The sequence below is a fragment of the Stegostoma tigrinum genome, chromosome 7 (assembly GCF_030684315.1).
Source record: "Stegostoma tigrinum isolate sSteTig4 chromosome 7, sSteTig4.hap1, whole genome shotgun sequence".
In the NCBI taxonomy this organism is placed as follows: Eukaryota; Metazoa; Chordata; class Chondrichthyes; order Orectolobiformes; family Stegostomatidae; genus Stegostoma; species Stegostoma tigrinum.
Window position 1 is genome coordinate 72,391,822 of NC_081360.1, and position 20,444 is coordinate 72,412,265.

At 42.9% G+C, this 20,444-nt stretch overlaps 1 protein-coding gene across 1 annotated transcript in view; it reads left to right on the plus strand.

Moving 5' to 3' along the window:
- Nucleotides 1–659: 659 nt before the first annotated feature.
- Nucleotides 660–20,444, plus strand: part of acmsd (aminocarboxymuconate semialdehyde decarboxylase) — a 48,434-nt gene continuing 28,649 nt past the window's right edge. The window contains exons 1-5 of the mRNA XM_048534068.2: nt 660–796; nt 3,774–3,818; nt 4,309–4,405; nt 10,882–10,931; nt 18,632–18,868. Coding sequence (XP_048390025.1) covers nt 740–796; nt 3,774–3,818; nt 4,309–4,405; nt 10,882–10,931; nt 18,632–18,868 — 486 coding nt within the window. The 5' untranslated portion in view covers nt 660–739. The remainder of the gene's footprint in view (nt 797–3,773; nt 3,819–4,308; nt 4,406–10,881; nt 10,932–18,631; nt 18,869–20,444) is intronic.

Consider the following 20,444-nt stretch of genomic DNA (forward strand, 5'->3'; position numbering starts at 1 on the left):
ACCCAGCTGAGCTCTATTATGGATAACGGAAGTAAGAGCTGTTAAGATGTTCACCTCCTGTTCCTTCATGCTAATGAAATCAGTTTTATCATTGACCCTTCAAAAACATGACCCTTTCCCGGTGTTAAAACCCCTCCTTTGATTTTTAACACCAACATATCAGCTTCTTTTTCCTTTCCTTACTCTCACAAAGTCAGGTATATTAATTTCTGAAAATTCTTCTCCTTCGTGCCAAGTCTTTGTTATTACTTTTACAGCATTATTCCATGTGGTGACTTGTGCCTCAACTTCAGTTTGTTTTCCTTCATATCATTATATTCCAATCCACACTCTGGGCATTAATCTACAGCTGTTCATACCTCTGTCTGTACTGTTGGTTTTATTTAAGTACATATTAAGTATAATATTTATCCTATTGATATCCCTGAAATCTTGAAGTGTGAGCAATAGTATAAGTTGAATGAGTTGTGTCCTAAATAAATCACATTTTTTAACGATAATGACAAAAACACTTTGGGCTTTCAGTTACAAATGAATATGTTTTCTCTGCTCCTACATTGTACTTTGTCCTTTAATGATTGGTTTGCAGTTAGTGAAAGTTTACTTGAACTGTGATTGGCTACAGTACCAGTACACCTCTTAAAGTAAGGTGGAATAAATTGAGTGAGCCATCCATATGTATCAAAGATCAACAGTCAGAAAGTGTCTGATTCATAATTGATCTGCTTGTTGTACAAGAATGAAGATAGACTTACACTGCCACATCCTGCCCAAGGAATGGCCCAATCTGAAACAGGTAACAGTCTGGTGATATGGTTTACTATTTTTGATAGTTGAGTAGAAGGGGTCATGTTGAGCAACAGAGTAAATAAAATTCTCTCTAAGAAAAATAAATGTATAAAGAATGTAAAACATTGAGAGGCCTCTGTATGAAGATAAGAGGCAAGATAAACACTGGATAGCAAATCTTTATTTAACTGACAATGTCACTGGTTATGGCAAAGCATAGCAAAATATGGATTAACAATCTCAATCTAGAAATAAATTTTTCAATTATGAGCTAATGAGGTAATATTTTAGTAGTTTGGGTGGAAGTTTAACCTATTTTGATATATTTGCATTTGTGTGGGAAGGTGAGAGAAAAAAAGTGCTATGGAAACAATAGGCAATTATCAGAATTTTGAGTCTTACATGAATTTTATTGGCACGCTGTAGGAACCAAAAGAACACTGCATTCTATCCAGCCGGTTTAGTGCTGTGGAAAACTGTCCAATTTCTCTATCTAGCCAGCTGGGAGAATTTAGTGCCTTTCAAATAGACAGACATCTTTTGATATATGTAGAGAAGAGAGGTGCTGAGCTTCAATTAAATATTAAATGATAAAGCCTTGCTGGGAGTGTATACTTTTTGTGTCATTTTCCTCCTACTGTGTATTGGCCAGGGATCAACAAGGAGAATGAGTGGACATTGTAGATGTGCCAGACTTTCCACAGTCACCAGCCACAGCTACACAAACAGCCTGTACATTCTCATGAGATTCTATCAGTCTTTTGGTCCTTGCATATAGACAGCTTACCTTAAAAGCTCTTTTTTAATGGTGATGCTTTGTCAGAAAGGTTTGACATGTATAGTGCTTGGAAGCTTAAAAAATCCAGACATTGCCTTGGGGCTAGGAAGGTGTCATACATCCTCAATGTTGGTGCGATTGGAATAGTTCCATAACCTCAGTAGATTGAGTTGAAAAAAACTGGTATGGTCTACATTCACCTGGCAACTCCTTGTGTTAAGGTATGTCCTTCATGACAAGTTTCCACGGTCAATGATTTCAATTGTACTCCTCTATGGTTTTGCCCATTACCAGAGAACCATTAGCAATTCACACATGTCCGGAAATCCTTTCCTTAATAGTGTCCATTTGCTGCTGGAACAGATTCTGACTGACATATAGACACAAAAGTAATCCCTAAAAATACTAGGCTAAGACTTAACAGAAATCAGCTAAATATAACTTGAGCAAGTTTCATGGAGGGTTTCTCTCTTTGAGGCCCAACTCCAAAACTCAGCCTCTTACCCATGCACCATATCCCTAGAGTACCCCTATAGTCATGTTCTCCCACTTAACATAGGCAGAGGTCCTCATCACTGCTGGACCTGCAGCTATAATAGCCCAATTCAGGACCAACTCACCACTTGCATAGCCAACCAACTTAACCAGGTCAAAAATCAAGTTCAGCGTTGTGTGCCACTTCCTTTAGAACTGAGTATGAGAAGCAGAATGTCACCCCATGATCAGCAGCTATGTTGTGCAATGACTTGTTTTCCTGGGTCCTGGTGTAAATGTTTCATCTGCATGGCTTCAAATCTTGTCTAAGGCACTGTCTTGTGGTTTTCCATTTTGCATCACTATTTTCATTTTAAAAGAAAAATAACTGCTGATCACCACGCTGTACCCTTGTCTTGATTTCATTAATGTAAAATTATCATTCTCATACTGGATTGGTCAGTAACATAGGTTCAATCTACTTGAAGATCTCAAGCAGGATTATTCAATGGACCAAGTCATGTTTTGCAGTTAGAGCAACTAATGTACACATCCTTAGTCTAGCACCAGCTGACTGAATTTGTCATAGCAGACAATCATGTGATGTCATCTGGCTCCTTGGCTTGTTAGCATACACAGCTCTTAAAGCAGCAGCAGTTCAAAAACTATTTTTTCAAACAGGCCCATGACTCTAATGAAACAAAAGCACGTTCTCCTAAATAAAAATAAATGATGATGAAAGTTCTCAACAGTTCAGGCAGCATCAGTGACAACGAAAACAAACTTTAAGAACCCAGATATTTACGGGATAGACCTGGACAGACACAGATCCAGAATAATTCTTCAGGGCTGAGGGCATGAAGGCCCTAAGATTTTAATGGCAGGACTTAATTGTAGTACAGTGATCAGGCCATTACTCAGCTGCATTGAATGTAGCCTCTTTTCTGCATTTTAAAATTTACAGGGATAGGAACTGGTTGACCATTCCTGATATTTAACACAGCACCAATTATCCCCATATGGTGAGGGATGTCAGCTGTTAAAATCAAAGACAATATTTTTGGTCAATTCTCTCACATCAGAAATGGAATGTGTTACAATTCTTACATTTTAAACAAATGCAGAACAGGGAAAAGTAGGAGGCAGGAAGAGAAAAAAGCAAACAGAAATGTGATAGGGTGGAGTGCACAAGTGATTAAGTGACAAAATGATGGTGCACGCCTTTAGAGATTGTACTCGTATAATTAAACAAAAAATGTCTATAAAACGTATAAATACTTAACATTAAAAACCAGAGTGCAAGAAAAACCTAACAAAGGTGCGGTGGCTTCCATAGCTTCAAAATGTGGCAGCGGGTAGGTAGAGCTGGGAGGCAGGATGAATACCCTGTCAGCCATGTTCCAATCGTCCATCCCGATCCTAAGCAACAGCCTAGGTCTCCATTCCTTTTGACTCTGGTGCAGCCTTCCTCCATGACCAGAATCTGTGATCCTCAGGAAAATGAGGAGCGTAGTTAAGGTCTAAAGTTGCTAACTTGAAATTTGGTGCAGCACCTTTGTTAATTAGCTCTAAATGCCTATCTGAATAAATAACAATGGTTAACAACAGCAACTATGCTCCAAAAGTAATCAATTTGTTGGAAAGTACTCTGGGCGTCGAAAGATGTGAAAGGTGCTTAACAAAATGCATCTATCTATCTATAAAATTGATAACACTTCCCTTTTTTTGCCAGAGATATGGATATGAAGGTTGGGTCCAACTTCACCATCACTCTGAGGTATGATTATTCAAATTCTAAATGCAAAGGCTCATTATTATTATGTTAATTAAAGGATTAAGACAAGCAAAATAGATAAAAGTAGTTTGACTCTGGTTCATTCTGTAACACTGATAATTATATTCAATTTTTTTTTCTTATTTGTCACCATATTTCTTGTCACATTTTACATATGCTTCACAACTGCCATATCACTCTGCTTGAGACTACTCCCCATTGCTTTTATTCTGCTTCTAATAAGAGCTTGTAAGTGGCTGGTTAACAGTTTTCCTCGTAAAATTCCAAATATCCCTCAATGACTAGCCTGCTATTAGTACAGTTCAGCTGTGGATAACCCGCCAATGGAAATGTATACAAAATGCATTGACATAGCACAAGACACCCAAGCACACAATTTCGCCATGTTTTAATCACCAAAATTTTCTGTACAGCAGCAATAGTATCCTATAGACTAACAGCTGACCAACTAAAGTGTCCTGTTTATTAAAAGGGTGAAGCAAAAATGGTGAAAGATGGCAACATATTCAGAGTGATACAAAAAAACTGCTGGGATCCACAAGTACGGATTCAAGAAATGGATCAATCAGGTAAATGAAGATCCTACGTTATCCTGATTTTTTTCGCCAGATCCAACCATTTAGTATTAAACAGTGGCTTACTCATTGAAATGTATTTTTTGGGTTTAATATGATTCCTATTTAAAAGGATTCTGCAGTGGTACTGAAACCTTTGATCAACTCTATTAGGCAAGTCTCCACATCTATTGCCTTAATAATTTGTTACAAAAGGGTTAAGAGACTCACTGGGAATTTTGATGTTAAAAAGAGGATCTAGTCTGGGTGGATCAGCAACTCTTTTACAGATTGTCATTTCCATATACCTGTACATTCACATTCCAGTGAAAGTTGTTTTAGTACAAGGTTAGTACAACGCAAAATGAGACCAGGATTACTGTTCGAATTGAGATAGTAGGAACTGCAGATGCTGGAGAATCTGAGATAAAAAGGTGTGGAGCTAGATGAACACAGCAGGCCAAGCAGCGTCAGAGGAGCAGGAAAGCAGACATTTCGGGTCAAGACCTTTCTTCAGAAAGGGGGGAAGGGAAGGGGATTCTGAAATAAATAGGGAGGGAGGGGAGGTGGATAGAAGATGAATAAAGGTGAAGATAGGTGGAGAGCATACAGATAGGTCAAAGAGGTGTGGTTGGATCCGGTAAAGATGAATGTAGGTGGGGAGTTAGGGAGGGGACAGGTCGGTCCAGGGAGGTCGGACAGGTCAAGGAGGTGCGATGAAGCTAGTGAGTAGGAGATGGGGTGGGGCTTGAGGTGGTAGGAATGGTTAGGGAGGCAGGGATGAGCTGGGCTGGTTTTGGGATGTGGTCGGTGGAGGGGAGATTTTGAAGCTTGTGAAGTCCACATTGATACCCTTGGGCTGCTGGGTTCCCAAGCGAAATATGAGATGTTGTTCCTGCAGCTTTTGGGTGGCGTCATTGTGGCAATGCAGGAGGCCCAGGATGGACATGTCGTTCGAGGAGTGGGGTGGGAGCTGAAATGGTTCGTGACTGGGAGGTGTTGTTGTTTGTTGCGAACCAAGCATAGGTGCTCCACAAAGCAGCCCCCAAGCCTCTGCTTGGTTTCCCCGACATAGAGGTGGCCACAACAGGAACAGCAGATAACAGTATACCACATTAGCAGATGTGCAGGTGAACATCTGTTTGATGTAAAATGTCATCTTTGGGCCTGGGATGGGCGTGAGGAGAGGAGGTGTGGGGGCAGGTTTATCACTTCCTGCTGCTGCAGGGAAAAGTGCCAGGTGTGGTGGGGCTGGAGCGGAGTGTGGAGCGCACAAGGGAGTCACCGAGAGAGTGGTCTCTCCGGAAAGCAGATAAGGATGGGGACGGACAAATGTCTTTGTTAGTAGGGTCAGATTGCAGATGGCTGAAGTGTCGGAGAATGACATGTTAGATCCAAAGGTTGGTGGGGTGGTACATGAGGACGAGGGGGCTTCTGTTTTGGTTGTTATTGCGGGGAGGGGGTGTGAGGGATGAGTTGCGGGAAATGTGAAAGACATGATCGAGGGTGTTTTTGACTAATATGCAGGGGAAGTTGCAGTCCTTGAAAAATGAGGACATCTGGGATGTCCAGGAGTGGAATGCCTCATCTCAGGAGCAAATGCGGTGGAGGCGATGGAATTGGGAATAGGAGATTGCCTTTTTGCAGAAAGGTGGGTGAGAGGAGCTGTATTCTAGGTAGCTGTGGGAGTTGGTGGGCTTAAAATGGATATGGTTTCCAGGTGGATGACAGAGATGGAGACAGAGAGGCCCAGGAAGGAGAGAGAGGTTTCAGAGATGGTCCAGGTGAACTTAAGGTTGGGGTGGAAGGAGTTAGTGAAGTGGATGAACTGTTCAAGCTCCTCGTGGGAGCATGAGGCGGCGCCAATACAGTCATCAATGTAATGGGGGAAGAGGTGGGAGATATGGCCAGTGTAGCTTTGGAAGAGGGATTGTTCCATGTATCCTACAAAGAAGCAGGCATAGCTTGGGCCTCTGTGGGTACCCATGGCCACTCCCTTTGTCTGTACGAAATGGGAGGAATTGAAGGAGAAGTTGTTGGGGGTGAGGACGAGTTCAGCTAAGCGGATGTGGGTGTACTGTTTGAATTGCTGTTTAATTAGATGTCTGGTCAGAGACAGGGTTTCTGTAATAAGTAAAGAACAAAATTAGTAGGAGTTTTAACCCCTAATTTCTGCCTGACGACCCTGTTGACAAATCAGTTTGTTAAAGTATTGAATGAGAGCAGTTGAAATTCAGTTATAGCAGGCTCAGGATGTATATGTGGCTGGCATTCAGTGTCTAGCATTCTGTGAGGCTCACCTGAGGAAAATGAGCAGTAAAGCAGGTTCCCTTTTTAAAACATTCCGTTCAAGAACCTATAATACTGTTTCAAACAAAATGGCAAAATATTTGAACAAAGAATTTGGGACCATCTTAGTTTGTGGAAGATGAATATCTTTGCCATGAACCCATTATTTTAGGTGTCCACCAGACTGGTAAGGTTGGCACTTGCCATGGAGTCTGGCCATCCATAACTGGTACTGAGAAGCCTCAATCCTGACTTCTGCAATAACCCTGTGACCCACTCACAGGTAGCTATAAAATTCTAAATAAAAAAACTCACAGCATTTGGCTAGGGCTAAGCCCACTACTTCAAATTAATTTCTCAGGTAGGCACACAAGTCTCCCACCAAAAGTGAAGATATTTACCCAATTCTCTTCTGCGAAGAAAACTTTGTCTGGAGACTCCCTTACTCTCCTCTGACGTAGATACCCTTATTTGGGCATGAACTAAGATTCTGCCTAAAACTAGGGTCTAAACTAAGGCCCAGAAACTAGCACAGAAGACCACAATCTTGCACATCCTGGTCCCAGCTTGACTACTGGTCCTTTCACAAGGAATTATGACAGAAATCTGTATCAGAAGGCCCATTGAAACTAATGGTCAAATAAATGATTTTTGACATGATATAACCTTCTATAAATAATTCTGCATAAACTCAAGAGTAAACATAAATGTTATTGTCTCTATTGAATTAAATTTGATTGTTAAGGTGGATAGAAGTATTTTGGGATCATCAAACATAAATTCAGTGATACATTTAATAAAGTCAATAAAAGGAATAAGGTGTTTCTCATGCCAGGGTTCATAGCCCTCTAGCTTTGACTGTAAACTTTTAAAATTGGAATATTAGAGTCACTGTAAGCTTGAAGAGTGTCTGACGTGAGAGTGAGAAATTTGTGACAAAAATTTGACTCTCATTATATGTATGTTGCACCAACACAGATGAGGAGTAAACCATAGATGGCTCCAGGCTGTGCTGAGCATTCCTGAAAATGGCCTGCTGCTTTACTGCCCATAATAGCACATCAAACCACACCGATGCAGAAAAAGACACACTGATGTGTCAAATGTCATAGTCCACTTCTTTGACAGCCAGCATGCCTTTGCAAATGCTATCTCTTTATCCTTTTGAGTTGAAGACAGTGCTATGAGTTGATGAGTGCCACTATAATTCAGGCATTTCTTTTTTTGTTGGTATCTTAGTGGAATGTGAAAAGTGGTGTTGAGACTGATAAGATTTCTCCAACCATAATCCTTGAATATGAGATTGTGGATCAAACTGAATCTGTAGCCCTGAGGTCTGAGTGTGCATTTCTGTGTAAACTTTTCAAATCTATTACAGCAAACTCAATTTGCTCTTCCAAGGTCAAGGTTTTTACTTAGGTTAAATCACTATTTTGAGGGTAAATCAGCACAAGTTACCTTAAATTTGGCTACTTATTAAGAAATCACACAGATAATCATGTACTGAAACAATGATTTAAACATTATTGCATTTATAGTGATAGAAAAATAAGACCACTCAAGTAGGCAAGTTAAGACTTACAACCCACTTGAGCTATGAACAGATTAATGGTGGAATTTAACTGATTCTAACCAACAGTGTCTGTCTCTGGAAGTGTCCAGAGTTCAATCCTGGTGCAGTGTTGTTCTTCAAAGTTCTGCTCCTGAATTGTTCTGGTGTTTGAATCTTACACAGATTTTCATCCTTCAAGTCCATAATGCGATATTATCGATGAATCCTTCCACCCAAAATATCGATTACTCTTTTGGAGTCCTTGAGACTGCAGCCTGCTGCCTTATCAAAAGTAACTCCTCTGTTCCTTGTTTCATTCAGTGTTGACTGTCTGTTTGAAGACATATCCTCGCTTGTAATTAATTCCTTAAGGGCAGTTATCAATCAGATGACAAAAATTTTGTTCATGTAGCTTCTTAGACACAGCTAATTGCTTTCATTCTTGTATAAGTTTGTCCTTGTCCTTGATAGTTTATTCCAGACAGAGTTATTACTGCTTCATTCCATTTGTGATGATCCTTGGGTAATGAAGGTGAATTCTTTGCCGAAGACTGACTGTCCTCAGTGAGGGGAGATCTGGGAGGATGGTGAAGACCTGGCAGTTCTTGGGGCTGGGGCTAGCTGTAGCGTTGGTTGTAGAGTTGGATGTGGCTATGGATGTGGAGTCAGTGATGTTGTTATCTACAATCCAACCTCACAACCAAAGCGACTCAGAGCATCAAACACATAATGAATAGATTCAGTGATACATTAAATAAGTTCAATAAAAGGAATAAAGTGTTTCTCATACCAGGGCTCGTAACCATCTATTTTTGGCTGTAATCCTTGTTAAAAGTGGAATATTAGAGTCACTGTAAACTTGAAGAGTGTCTGATGTGAGAGTAAGAAATTTGTGATAAAAATTTCACTCTCATTATATGCACATTGCACCAACACAGACAAGAAATAAAACATATGGCTACAAACTGACCCCACAACCAAACAGACATTTCCCTCCCCACCCCTATCTGCCTTTTGTCAGGACTACTCTCTCTGCAACTCCCTCATCTGCTCCATAATCCCCACTAATCCCACCACCCCAGCACCTTTCCCTGCAACCGCAGGAAGTTCTACACCTGCCCCATACCTCCCCCATCACCTCCATTCAAAGCACAAAACAAGCCTTTCACATCAAAGAAATTCACCTGAACATTCGTCAACTTGGTCTACTGTATCCGCAGTTCCTGATGTGACCTCCTCTACATTGGTAAGAGCAAGTGTAGACTTGGAAACCGTTTCATAGAGCATCTGCACTTTGTTCATTACAAACAACAATACCTTCCAGTTGCAAACCATTTTAACCCCCCCCCCCCATACTCCCTGGGTGACATCTCCATCATGGGCCTCCTCCAGTGTCACACTGACACCACCTGCAAACTAGAACAGCAGAACCTCACATTCTGCCTCGGGAGCCTACGGCCTGATGGCCTTAGTCTAGAATTCACTGGTTTTAAAATCTCTCCACCTCTGGCCTCATCCCATGACCATCCCTCCCTCTTATCTCCGCCTCCTTGACCTTACACAACCAGTTCATCTTCTTCCCCAACTATCTGCCCTACCTTTCCCACCAACCAATTCCCACTACCACCTACCTGTATCCAACCTATCACAGACCCACCCATCCTCCCTCCCAGCTCCATGACCTGACATAACCTGTCCATTTTGTCTCCCACCTATCTGCTTAATCCTTCCCACTGGCCAATCCCTACCACTCGTTACCAAACTCATCTATCACCATTCTACCTATTCTCCAGCCCCACCCCTCCTCTATCTATCTATTTCTGATCTCCCTTCCCCTTGCCTATTTCTGAAGAAGGGTCCCAATCTAAAACGTCAACTGTCCTGCTCCTCTGATGCTGCCTGGCCTGCTGTATTCCTTCAGTTCCATAGTGTGCTGTCTCTGACTCCAGCATCTGCAGTTCTTGCTATCTCTAGTCAATCAAAGTATGGGAAAGTTTGGCTCACTATCTCCTTTGACTTTTGTTGGGTTTTATGCCTTTCATATATTCAAAAACAACATACTAAGCCATATATGCACAGGAATTTTACTTAGAGCACTTTCTATATCTGCTCTCATGCTTACAGTTTCCACTTCAGCTTAACTTCTCTTTCTCAGTGATCACATTGTTGAAGGACAACAGCAGCAGATATATGGGAACACACCACTGCAGGTTCCTCTCCAAGTTACTCAGTATCCTGACTTGAAAAAATATTGCTATTTCTTCAATGTTGCTGGGTTGAAATCCTGGACTAATTTTCCTATCAGCATTTGAGTGAACCTGCACCAGATGGATTCCAGTGATTCAAGAGCACCATCCTCTTAAGGGAAATTAGGGGCGGGCAACAAAGGCTGGTCCAGCCAGTGAGGCCCACATTCCCTAAATTAATTAAAAAAAACTCAGGCTTAGCAAACAGCACACAGAACAAATGTCTCGCTGATATTCATAATCAAATATTGAACAATTAAAAATTGGATATGACAGTCAATGAAAGTAATTGTCTCCTGCTGGGACTCCATAATCAAAATTAATCTGCAACCAATGGAAATGAAAACTGAAATCACAACAAATAAATCAAACTTATTTATTGTACAAAATATTTTATTTTACAGGTGTAACAATGCAGGCTCTTTCCACTGTTCCGGTCATGTTCAACTATTGGGTAAGTTTGTGGACCAGAAGGCAAAGTATGAGTACTGTCATTCTAGTTATATTATTTTGTTCACTGTCCCTGCAAAAGAAAGTACCTTGTAACAAGTTATATATTTTTCATGCTCAATAGTGTTCACAGCAGTGTTGGGTAGTCCATGAGAAAGCTTACCTATTATCAAATCAGTACCTCTGACACCTATAAAAACTGAAGTATAATAACCATAAATGTAGCATGTCAATTATGAAGGAAGCACTGTTTGGAATATTAGGTAAAAGAAACGTAAAGTGTCGAAAATAGAAATGTTGATCAGGTGCACATTATAATCAGGTTTACAGGGTTTAAATTATACTGTACTATAGAGAACCGATTCACTGATCCTACAGGGTTTAAATTATACTGTACTATACAGAACCGATTCACTGATCCTACAGGGTTTAAATTATACTGTACTATACAGAACCGATTCACTGATCCTACAGGGATAATGGGAACTGCAGATGCTGGAGAATCCAAGATAATAAAATGTGAGGCTGGATGAACACAGCAGGCCCAGCAGCATCTCAGGAGCACAAAAGCTGACGTTTCGGGCCTAGACCCTTCATCAGAAAGGGGATGGGGTGAGGGTTCTGGAATAAATAGGGAGAGAGGGGGACGCGGACCGAAGATGGAGAGAAAAGAAGATAGGTGGAGAGGAGAGTACAGGTGGGGAGGTAGTGAGGGGATAGGTCAGTCCAGGGAAGACGGACAGGTCAAGGAGGTGGGATGAGGTTAGTAGGTAGGAGATGGAGGTGCGCCTTGGGGTGGGAGGAAGGGATGGGTGAGAGGAAGAACAGGTTAGGGAGGCAAAGACAGGTTGGACTGGTTTTGGGATGCAGTGGGTGGAGGGGAAGAGCTGGGCTGGTTTTAGGATGCGGTGGGGGAGGGGGAGATTTTGAAGCTGGTGAAGTCCACATTGATGCCATTGGGCTGCAGGGTTCCCAAGCGGAATATGAGTTGCTGTTCCTGAAACCTTCGGGTGGCATCATTGTGGCACTGCAGGAGGCCCATGATGGACATGTCATCTAAAGAATGGGAGGGGGAGTGGAAATGGTTTGCGACTGGGAGGTGCAGTTGTTTATTGCGAACCAAGCGGAGGTGTTCTGCAAAGCGGTCCCCAAGCCTCCGCTTGGTTTCCCCAATGTAGAGGAAACCACACCGGGTACAGTGGATGCAGTATACCACATTGGCAGATGTGCAGGTGAACCTCTGCTTAATGTGGAAAGTCATCTTGGGGCCGGGGATAGGGGTGAGGGAGGAGGTGTGGGGGCAAGTGTGGCATTTCCTGCGGTTGCAGGGGAAGGTGCCGGGCAAGGTGGGGTTGGAGGGTAGTGTGGAGCGAACAAGGGAGTCACGGAGAGAGTGGTCTCTCCGGAAAGCAGACAGGGGTGGGGATGGAAAAATGTCTTGGGTGGTGGGGTCGGACATTAACCGCCTCAACCTCTCCATCCCTCTCACCCACTCCAACCTCTCCCCCGCAGAACGGGCAGCCCTCCGTTCACTCCGTTCCAACCCCAACCTCACCATCAAACCCGCAGACAAGGGTGGCGCAATGGTAGTATGGCGCACTGACCTCGACATCGCCGAGGCCAGACGCCAACTCTCCGACACCACCTCCTACCGCCCCCTCGATCATGACCCCACACCCGAGCACCAAACCATCATCTCCAACACCATTCATGACCTCATCACCTCAGGGGATCTCCCACCCACAGCCTCCAACCTCATTGTTCCCCAACCCCGCACGGCCCGTTTCTATCTCCTTCCCAAAATCCACAAACCTGCCTGCCCTGGTCGACCCATCGTCTCAGCCTGCTCCTGCCCCACCGAACTCATCTCCACCTATCTGGACTCCATTTTCTCCCCTTTGGTCCAGGAACTCCCCACCTACGTCCGTGACACCACCCATGCCCTCCACCTCCTCCAGGACTTCCAATTCCATGGCCCCCAACACCTCATTTTCACCCTGGACGTCCAGTCCCTATACACCTGCATTCCGCATGCAGATGGCCTCAAGGCCCTCCGCTTCTTCCTGTCCCGCAGGCCCGACCAGACCCACTCCACCGACACCCTCATCCGCCCAGCCGAACTCGTCTTCACCCTCAACAACTTCTCTTTCGATTCCTCCCACTTCCTACAGACTAAGGGGGTGGCCATGGGCACCCGCATGGGCCCCAGCTATGCCTGCCTCTTTGTAGGTTACGTGGAACAGTCCCTCTTCCGCACCTAAACAGGCCCCAAACCCCACCTCTTCCTGCGTTACATTGATGACTGTATCGGCGCCGCCTCTTGCTCTCCAGAGGAGCTCGAGCAGTTCATCCACTTCACCAACACCTTCCACCCCAACCTTCAGTTCACCTGGGCCATCTCCAGCACATCCCTCACCTTCCTGGATCTCTCAGTCTCCATCTCAGGCAACCAGCTTGTAACTGATGTCCATTTCAAGCCCACCGACTCCCACAGCTACCTAGAATATAGCTCCTCCCACCCACCCTCCTGCAAAAATTCCATCCCCTATTCCCAATTCCTCCGCCTCCACCGCATCTGCTCCCACGATGAGGCATTCCACTCCCGCACATCCCAGATGTCCAAGTTCTTCAAGGACCGCAACTTTCCCCCCACAGTGGTCGAGAACGCCCTTGACCGTGTCTCCCGCATTTCCCGCAACACATCCCTCACACCCCGCCCCCGCCACAACCACCCAAAGAGGATCCCCCTCGTTCTCACACACCACCCCACCAACTTCTGGATACAACACATCATCCTCCGACACTTCCGCCATCTACAATCCGACCCCACCATCCAAGACATTTTTCCATCCCCACCCCTGTCTGCTTTCCGGAGAGACCCTCTCGCCGTGACTCCCGTGTTCGCTCCACACTGCCCTCCAACCCCACCACACCTGGCACCTTCCCCTGCAACCGCAGGAAATGCCACACTTGCCCCCACACCTCCTCCCTCACCCCTATCCCCGGCCCCAAGATGACTTTCCACATTAAGCAGAGGTTCACCTGCACATCTGCCAATGTGGTATACTGCATCCACTGTACCCGGTGTGGTTTCCTCTACATTGGGGAAACCAAGCGGAGGCTTGGGGACCGCTTTGCAGAACACCTCCGCTCGGTTCACAATAAACAACTGCACCTCCCGGTCGCAAACCATTTCCACTCCCCCTCCCATTCTTTCGATGACATGTCAATCATGGGCCTCCTGCAGTGCCACAATGATGCCACCCGAAGGTTTCAGGAACAGCAACTCATATTCCGCTTGGGAACCCTGCAGCCCAATGGTATCAATGTGGACTTCACCAACTTCAAAATCTCCCCTTCCCCCATCGCATCCCAAAACCAGCCCAGCTCTTCCCCTCCACCCGCCGCCTCCCAAAACCAGCCCAGCTCTTCCCCTCCACCCACTGCATCCCAAAACCAGTCCGACCTGTCTTTGCCTCCCTAACCTGTTCTTCCTCTCACCCATCCCTTCCTCCCACCCCAAGGCGCACCTCCATTTCCTACCTACTAACCTCATCCCACCTCCTTGACCTGTCTGTCTTCCCTGGAAAACCTATCCCCTCCCTACCTCCCCACTTGTACTCTCCTCTCCACCTATCTTCTTTTCTCTCCATCTTCGGTCCGCGTCCCCCTCTCTCCCTATTTATTCCAGAACCCTCACCCCATCCCCCTCTCTGATGAACGGTTTAGGCCCGAAACATCAGCTTTTGTGCCCCTGAGATGCTGCTGGGCCTGCTGTGTTCATCCAGCCTCACATTTTATTATCACTGATCCTACAGGGTTTAAGTTATACTGTACTAGATAAAACTGATTCACTGATCCTACAGGATTTAAATTATACTGTACTGTACAGAACCAATTCACTGATCCTACAGGGTTTAAATTATACTGTACTATACAGAACCGATTCACTGATCCTACAGGGTTTAAATTATACTGTACTATACAGAACCGATTCACCGATCCTACAGGGTTTAAATTATACGGTACTACATAAAACTGATTCACTGATCCTACACCACAGCAAAGAAGTCACACTTAAAGTGACAGGAAAAATATGCTACAAAACTGTATTGCTTTATATGTAGTGGTGTCGGCAAAATAGCATCTCTCTCATACAGTTCAATACACTTGCTTTGCTCTCCTTCATCATTTCTTTTTCACAATGCTTCACAATCTCCATTTTTTCCACTTTTGGTCTTTCATTTCCTTCGCTCAATGTTTACTTCACTTTCGAACACTACTTTTCACTCTTCATTCTGTAATTTTTCCTTCACTTTCTAACTTCTCCTTCACTTTGTCACAATTAAAACCGTAATTTACATCTCTTTGCTCTCCTTGTTTCATTCTATATATCTCTTTCCCTTGAACTTCCCTCCCCTACTCTGTTTCAATTCTATCTTTTCACTTTTGCACTTTTCTTTTCATGACCACAGAACGTCATAAAGAAATTCATAACTAATGAAGTCTTATCCATATCATTAAATTATAGTGAAATGTTGTCTCCGGTTCCTTCTTCTGGTTATGTGTTCTTGGTCACCCTATCTTTCTGTTGTCACTTACATTTAATCTCCCAATTCATTCTTATTCATTTCTACCTCAACGTTCTCTTTCTTTATACTACCTTCCTACTACTGCTTCAAAAGTTTTCCTTTTGCTTTACAGCATGGAAAGATGCTGAAATCAAAGTGTCTCTGAATCAGATAACACACATTATATTAGACTAGGGAGAGAAAACAAATGATTCAACCAAGACCTTATTTATAAAAAAGCTCCAGGGGGACAGACTGCAATAAAAAGAATCAGAAGGAAGCAACGCGACAGAAACTTAGAGGTTGGGAGGGTTTTGTCCTAACAGTTCTTTATAACATGTTAATACAAGGTATTTCACAGTAGAATTATGAAACAAGATTTGACATTAAGCTACATGATAAGTTATTAGCACTGGTGACCAAAAACTCAGTCAAAGAAATACATTTTTAGGGGGTTTTAAAGGGAGAAGAGAGGGATGAAGGCAGCAGGCTTAGGTAGGGAATTCCAAAAATTTAGGGCCAAGGCAATTAAGAAGTGATTAAAATTAGCAATGTGTAAGACCCCAGTAAATTGGAGGAATACAGAGATAGCAAGGGATTGTGTGTGTGGAGGAGGTTCTAAAGTTAGTAAGTGACAGAGTCATGGATGTAAATTTTAGAACTGAAATATTTCTTGACAGATTTAAAATAGGCCCGGAAGTACCGTATGACAAATGAATGGGTGTTGATTATGAGCAGCAACATTTTTTTGAGTCCAAGTTTACAGCGGACAGCCTGGAGAACACTGGAATAGTTGACCCAAAGAAAAGAAAGGTGTGAATGAAGATTTCAGCAATAGCTAAACTGAGGCAGAGGTAATTGTATTGGAAAAATGAATAACCACTATCTGGCAGTGTCAGGCTGTGGATTGCTCCTGTGTCCATATAACCATTACCAATTAGAATCAATACTCATTCTAATACATAGAACTACAGACAATATGCAAAACAAGACAAGCCATTTGGCCCTATAAGCATATGCCAAAATTTTTTTAATTCTCACAATCACTTTTCCACTGTATTTCATCTTACCCTTTGTATATATTCATTTTTCCCTTTTTCCTTTATGTACTTAATTAGCTTCTTTTATTTGCTAATTGCCACAGTCAATCTGTGATAGCCAATTCCCAATTATCACAACTCTAAAGAAATTTCACCTGAGCTTCTCATTGGATTTTTAATTTAGTGACTATTTTAGATTTAGGTATTGTAAAATATATATCTGACGCTTTGACTCTTATTATAATTTTAGATTTAGATTTAAATTTAAATTTAGGTATTACTGTCACATGAACTACATGTGGGTACAAGATAACAGTGAAAAGTGTACAATTTCACCAAACTCAATGTCATCTCAGGCACAAAATACAACATAAAACAGAAGTAGAAAAATAAAGTACAAGTTAAAAAGTTCAGCACTACAGTTTTCTTCGTATAAAAGAGAAAAAATAAAGTTAGAAAGTCAAACATTTCAGTCCTTTCTTAAGCCATGGGCATGTACACTCTCCAAGGAGGGCCTTCCCCAAGAGGGCTCGCTCTCCCTTGCTCTGGGCTAAAACCTGCCTATGCTCACCAGCCACCTTTATCTCTGCTAGGTCACCTTTCAGTGTTCGGTTTTTCAGCAAAAATTCATTCCAATTTATTCAGTCATTATTGACAGTTCACACAATATGTTTTATATGAGTTGTAACCAATATGCTGCCTGGATTAGTAGGTGTGAGGTATAGGGAAAGACTAGAAAAAATTTGTGTTGTTTTCTCTTAAGCAGCATGAGAGCAGACTTGATAAAAACCCAGGAAATAATGAGATGCATAGATAGGGTTGATGGTCAGAATCTTTTTCCCTGAGTTAGAGTGCATAACACTGGGGGGCATGCATTTAAGGTGAGACAGGAAAAGTTCAAAGGAGATGAGGGGCACATTTTTTTACGTAGACAGTGGGAGGTATCTGGAATGCACTGCCAGGAGTGGTGGTAGAGATGGATATAATAATGGCATTTAAAGGACTTTTAGATAAGCACATGAATGTGCAAGAAATGGAGGGATATGGACCAAGGGTAGGCAGAAGGGATTATTTTCATTTGGCTTGATTTTCAGTCCAACATTGTGGGCTGAAGGGCCTGTTCCTGTGCTGTACAGTTCTATCTTCTCTGATCTATTTGGTTTTACTTCAAGTAGCTCATCTATTTGAATAAATATGTATATAATGCTATAACACAAAGCAAAACATAACTCTAGTTTTGGTGAAATAATTGTATCAAAGATTTGGTCATTGAAGCACTTAATATACAATGAGCAGAACTAAATCCAGGCAAAAGGCTCCACCCTGCCACCTGGACAGCCAGCAAGATCACCACGTTGCTTCTGGTTGGTATGACCACTCCAGCAGTTGTGACCATTATCAGTCGTAAGGGGAAGTAATGACCTTCGGGATGTAAATGTGGAACCCAGTAGCTACTGACTAATGACAGGATCACTAAAAATGATGGCACCTACCAGCAATGTATCTAACAGAGGCTCAAGATAAACAACGGACCTGAGGCTACAGGTGAGTGAGGATGGAATCGGAATTGTGGGCTGGAGTTTGGTGTTGAGAGGAGGAGTTTTGGAGGCAAGATTACAGAGTGTGGCTTTCAGACACTGAGTGCCTTTGAACATGAATCTATTTCCAGGAGCCTGCATTGAGACTCCCCTGCCCACTTTTGGAATACCAGTGTCAGTGGGAATGAGGTATTTAAGTGACCATAAATCACCTTGTAAAGGACCTCAATTATTGCCTGGACAGAAAGGTCAACTACAAGCTTAACCAACCCAGATTTAATAGAAGTCAATGCAGGTAGGAACAAAGGTTTCTGTCTGGCATTTTCCTGATCAACTAAATGCTCCCCTTGCTGACAACCTCATAAGGGGAGGGGTTGTACATAAAATTCTGCCCAATATACTAGGGTACATTTTGAAACAATAATAGAAAAGTATTTATTTCATCAGGATTTAAGAAGCTTTACGACTTTGCAAATTTTTAACTTGCGCAAAGAATGATTTAATGGAGTTATCAGAACATATGCTCAGAAAACATCAATGTTTTTTCTTTGATAGGCAAAACCCAAGGACACTCTGGACCTGTGCCATATTTTGAATGATGACATTGCAGCCACAGTACGTTCACACCCAAAGAGATTCACTGGTCTTGGTACACTGCCCATGCAGGACCCAGAACTTGCTGTTCGAGAAATGCATCGTTGTGTGAAAGAGTTAGGATTTCCTGGAGTTCAAATTGGCTCCCATATCAACGATTGGGATTTGAATTGCCCAGAGCTTTACCCAGTGTATGCTGTAAGCATAAACATCTTTGTAAATTGTTTACACACTGACATGTTTCTAAAAGAAATATTGCAAGTGCCACATGCTGATTAACTAGAAATGTAAGTGCACAGGTGGAAGAAAATGGAATTTGGCACTAATTTTTAGATTCATGACCTTAGTAACCTTTTGTAAAGAAAGAGTAGGATTTCCCCTGCAGGCTTTGGCACCCTGATATCAAGGTCAGAGTCCCCACATGTGCAGGGAACAGACAGCTGATGATATGTCTCCAATTGCCAATCAATGGCAGCAGACTCACTGCTCATTTAAAAGGATGTAGAGCAGACTCTAGAGGCTGGTAGACCAATAGGGGAAGCGATGTTCTAGTAGTACAATCGATAGATGATGGCACTAGAGATCCCAAGTAACATTCTGGGGATCTGGATTTGAATTCCACCATGGTAATAAAAATCTGGAATTAAGAGCCTAATGATGACCATGAAACTGTTGTTGATTGTTGGGAAATAACCTATTTGGTTCACTAATTCCTTTAGCAAAGGGAAACTGTTGTCCTTATTTGGTCAGGCCTGCATGTGACTCCAGGCCTCAGCAATGTGTTTCAATGTTAAATGTCCACTGGGTAATAAGTGCTGGCCTGCCCCAGTGATGCCCAAATCAATACTGACATAAGATTTCCTCCAGCTTTAAAGAAGTAGCTTTATCAGGTGAATAAGAGGGAGAGAACCTTTACTTTGAAGTGTCTTTTGAACTTTAAAATGAAAATATATTTAGCAGCTGGACCACCAGTATGGAGGAGAATCCTTCCATGGTCAGACTTCAGCTAAAGATGAAGACAGGCAGGCAGATGACCCTCAACAGATCACTCAGTTCGCTGGATGCTGACAAAACATTCAATCCCCACACTGGCTGAGGTTATCATGAAGCACTCTCCTTCTCAGCCTCTCCCCTCATCTGAGATGTGATGACCCTCAAGATAAACCACCATCCACCTGATCAAGTTCCCTCTCATGTACCCAGTCAAGCTAGCTTAAATGCTCCTCAGCAACCCCAGCAAATCTCTCTGTGAGGTTCATGGTTTCCTGATCCTGCTAAGGTATAAGCCAATGTGCTTACCGGGTATCATCTGCTCCCGAATTCGTCACAATGTCCCAGAAATCTAACCTCCTCTCCAGTCATGTGTACGTTCAGTTAATCTTATTATTTCTGTACTCATTTCCACATAGTATTGGGAAGAATAGTCTCTGCTTTCAGATTTTCATTCACTTTCTAGTCTATTACTATGTATTAATGTGAAACATGATGTTTGACTGATCAGTCTCACCACAAGCTGTCAGCCATTGGTGATCTCTTTGATTCTGATCAAGGAACGCATCACCCTATCCTGGAGTCACATGTAATGCTGCAGAAGCGGCTTTCAATTCCCCTAACTATTGAATCTATTGCCCTCTTAAGCTTTCATTGTTACTGCCCCTACCATCTGAGCAGCTCAGCCACTTGTGATGCCATAAAGCACCACCCTCATGAATATCCAAAATGGAAAACTGTTTATTTCTGTTTATTCACCCACAGGTCATGGATGTCACTAGCT